Below are 3,809 nucleotides of genomic sequence, written 5' to 3' on the forward strand. Positions count from 1 at the left end.
TGCAGCCATTCTTAGCTCCTACATAATTTTTAACATAAACCCCAGTGGCTGTAAGACCAAAAAAAAATCGTGTTTCTAATGAAAAATTTGCTAAGTAATGCTGCAGTCTTCATGATGGCAATGTTTAATGTACTATAAAAGTAAGAGAAAAAAAAGGAAAATTATCTCACTATGCCACAGGGTTTGCACACTCTTGAACAGCTCTAATTATTTCTCTGAGCAAATACCTCCTTTTCAGAGCTAGGGAGAGATTTAAGGGTGAGTAGGCTGTGATACAGTGGGAAAGAGGACTGAGAAGCAGGGGAGGAAACAGTAGCAGGAATAGTGAGTGGGAAAGAATCACAGAAAGTTGGAAAAGCCCTCCAAGATCATTGACTCCAACCCTTCCTTCGGCACTGCCAAGACCACCACTGAACCGTGACCCCAAGTGCCACATCTGCATGTCTTTTAAATCCCTCCAGAGATCTGACTCCACCACTGCCCTGGACAGCCTGTGCCAGGGCTGGACATTGTTTTCCGTGAAGAATTCTTCCCTGATATCCAATCTAAACCTTCCCTGGTACAACTTGAGGCTATTTCCTCTCATCCTGTCCCTTGTTCCCTGGGAGCAGAGCCCGACCCCCACCTGGCTGTCCCCTCCCGTCAGGGAGTTGTGGAGAGCGAGAAGGTTCCCCCCTGAGACTCCTTTTCTCCAGGCTGAGCCACTCCTCACCAAACTCCAGACCCTGCCCCAGTTCCGCCGCCCTTCTCGGGACACGCTGCAGCCGCCCGGTGTCCTGCGAGCCCAGATCGGGCACTTGGGAGCGGGTTACCAAGGGGAAGGGGGACACAGAGAGAAGACCCATCTTCTGACAGGGAGCAGACAGGAATAGGGCACACCGGAGGGTTAAACCCCCTACGAGGGGACTCAGCAGCGGGCTGGGGAAGGCGAGGGCTGGAGGTGGAGGCCGGCCGGGGCCGAGCCCAGCGGGTGCCGGCGCTCCGGGCGCAGGGAGCGTCTGTATCCAAAGGGGCGGTGCCAAGAGGCTGACCAGGCTCAGCTTCATGGTGCCAACCACGAGGACACGAGGCAGCGGCAGAAAGAGATGCACAGAAAGTTTCACCTGAACATGAGGAAGAACTTCTTTACTGTGCAGTGACAAGCACTGGGACAGACTGCCCAGAGAGGATGTGGAGTCTCCCTCACTGGGGGTACCCAGAACCGCCTGGACGCGATCCTGTGCCCTGTGCTGGAGCGGGGAGGTTGGGCCAGAAGCCCGCTGGCCTGCCCCGCTCTGTGGCTCTGGGGGAGGCCCCGAGCCCCCTCACGCGGGAGCAGCGGCTCCGCCGTGGGGGGCGCGCGCGGGGGGCGCCCAACGGTCCCCGCGTTTCAAACGCTCCCGCGCGCCCCGCCCCCCGCGCGCTGCCCCCTCCCGCCGCGGGGCGGGGCCGCCGGGGAGGGAGCGCGCGCCCAGCCGGAGGCGGCGTCCCATTGGCTGCCGGCCGCGGGCCCGGCGTCTTAGCGCAGCATGCCCCGCCCCTCCGCCCGGCGCGCGCGGAACGCGTCCCGCGTCCCTATTCGCTGCCCGCCGCGTCCGTCATTGGCGGACGCCGGGACTGGAGCGGAGGTCCTGCCCTTAGATTGGTTGCTGAACACGTCCATCGCAGCCGAAGCCACGCCTCTTAAAGATGAGTGGCGGGCGGCGCCAGCGCACCTCTCTCATTGGCTGCGACGGCGCGGGGGGCGTGCTCGAGGGGCGGGGCTCCCGGCGGCCCCTTTGTGTGGGCACCAGTCGCCGGCCGCGCTCCCGAGAAGCCGCCGCCGCCATTTTGTGCGCGCCTGTGTTCGCCCCCACCCCCGCCCGCCTTTCCGGGGGAGCGGCGGCACCGGGGACGTCCCGACTGTGCTGCCGGTCAGGTGAGGCGGAGCGGAGGCGCCGGGCCGCGCCGAGGGAGCCACCGCCGGCGGCCGCCGCAGCCGTGAGGTCGCGTTGCTTGCAGGGGGAAGAAGCGGCAAGACGGAGCAGGGGGGGAAAAAACCTCCGGAGCTGCCCCCAAACAGGAGGAGGAGTCTCGGCGCCAGGCCCAGGCGCGGCACCGGCGGCAGCATGGAGAACTCGCAGTTGTGCAAGCTGTTCATCGGCGGGCTGAACGTGCAGACCACGGAGGCCGGGCTGCGGGAGCACTTCGCGGCCTACGGCACCCTCACCGACTGCGTGGTTGTGCTCAACCCGCAGACCAAGCGCTCCCGATGCTTCGGCTTCGTCACCTACTCGGCGGTGGAGGAGGCGGACGCCGCCATGGCCGCGTCCCCCCACGCGGTGGACGGGAACGCGGTGGAGCTGAAGCGGGCCGTGTCCCGGGAGGACTCGGCCAAGCCCGGCGCTCACGCGAAGGTGAAGAAGCTCTTCGTGGGCGGCCTCAAAGGGGACGTGGGCGAAGGGGACCTGGTGCAGCACTTCAGCCAGTTCGGCCCCGTGGAGAAGGCCGAGATCATCGCCGACAAACAGAGCGGGAAAAAGCGCGGCTTCGGTTTCGTCTACTTCCAGAACCACGACGCTGCCGATAAGGCGGCCGTGGTCAAGTTCCACCCGATCCAGGGCCACCGTGTGGAGGTCAAGAAGGCCGTGCCCAAGGAGGACATCCAGGCGGGCGGGGGAGGCGGCGGCTCTTCCAGACCCTCCCGGGGAGGCAGAGGAGGAGGAAGGGGTCGGGGCGGCGGCGGCTCCGGCAACCGGGATCACAACGGGCTTTCCAAAGGAGGCGGCGGCTACAACAGCTACGGCGGCTACGGCGGGGGAGGAGGCGGCGGGTACGGCTCCTATGGCAGCGGTTCCTACGGAGGCAGCGGCGGAGGGGGAGGCGGCGACTACGGCAACGGGTACGGCGGGTTCGGCAGCTACAGCCAGCACCAGTCCTCCTACGGCCCCATGAAGAGCGGCGGAGGAGGTGGAGGAGGGGGCGGCAACTGGGGGGGCCGCAGTAACAGTGGACCGTACAGAGGAGGCTATGGTGGGGGAGGCTACGGGGGCGGCTCTTTCTGAGCTGGAGCGCCCATACCCATTGAGGGGGGGGCGTGGAGAGCCCTCCCTTCGATACGGGGCAGTTTCTAAATGGTTTCTCCCCTCATTCGCCGAAGGGCAGCTCCTTTTAAATGCCTCCCTGCTGTGGGAGCGGCTCCTAAATGCCCCCTGAGGGTCGCCTCTGCTGCCTGTGCCACTTCTTTCTCTCTGAAGATGGACTGGGCCCCACATACACATATTTTGTGTTACAGTCATTGATGGACTCTATTTTTTTATTATTACTTGGACCTTGGTCGTTTTTATACTAGCAACGAAAAATGTCTTGTTTTGATTTGTTTTTTGAGGGGTGCGGGGTGGGAAGTGTCTTGCTGATCTGGAGTAAAAACTGGGGAGGGCTAGGGGGGAATTTCCTTTGTTGTAAGGACTCGATACCTGGATACTACGTTTTTTTCTACAAAAGCTACTCGGATCCCATGACTGACTTTTAACATTTCTGTAAAGGAGGAAAAAATGGTTTTTACGTTTTTTATTTTTTAAATAAATCATTGTGTTCATTGACCTTTACACGTCTAATTTTTTTTCCTAGGATCAATTCCGTACGGTTTTAAGGCTTTTCTAGGTTTGAAGCAAGTGTTCCTCTGCTTTAAAATCTGTGTACTTAGAGTAGTAAATACTTTGTTGCCAGTAAAGGTCTCAACTGACTTTTTTGCTAGTGGCTTTCAAACACTTTACAGAGAAATTTTTGAAGTACTAATCCCTGGATGTGGTCTGTTTTTTTAAATATTCATTCTCACTTTGGCAGTTTGT

At 60.2% G+C, this 3,809-nt stretch overlaps 1 protein-coding gene across 1 annotated transcript; it reads left to right on the forward strand.

Moving 5' to 3' along the window:
* The first annotated feature begins 1,765 nt into the window (after nucleotides 1-1,765).
* On the forward strand, nucleotides 1,766-3,566 carry HNRNPA0 (heterogeneous nuclear ribonucleoprotein A0). The gene has a single exon (XM_048319970.1). The coding sequence runs from the start codon at nucleotides 2,088-2,090 to the stop codon at nucleotides 3,021-3,023; it is 936 nt and encodes a 311-aa protein (XP_048175927.1). The 5' UTR covers nucleotides 1,766-2,087; the 3' UTR covers nucleotides 3,024-3,566.
* Nucleotides 3,567-3,809: the final 243 nt, after the last annotated feature.

The sequence above is a fragment of the Corvus hawaiiensis genome, chromosome 15 (assembly GCF_020740725.1).
Source record: "Corvus hawaiiensis isolate bCorHaw1 chromosome 15, bCorHaw1.pri.cur, whole genome shotgun sequence".
NCBI lineage: Eukaryota > Metazoa > Chordata > Aves > Passeriformes > Corvidae > Corvus > Corvus hawaiiensis.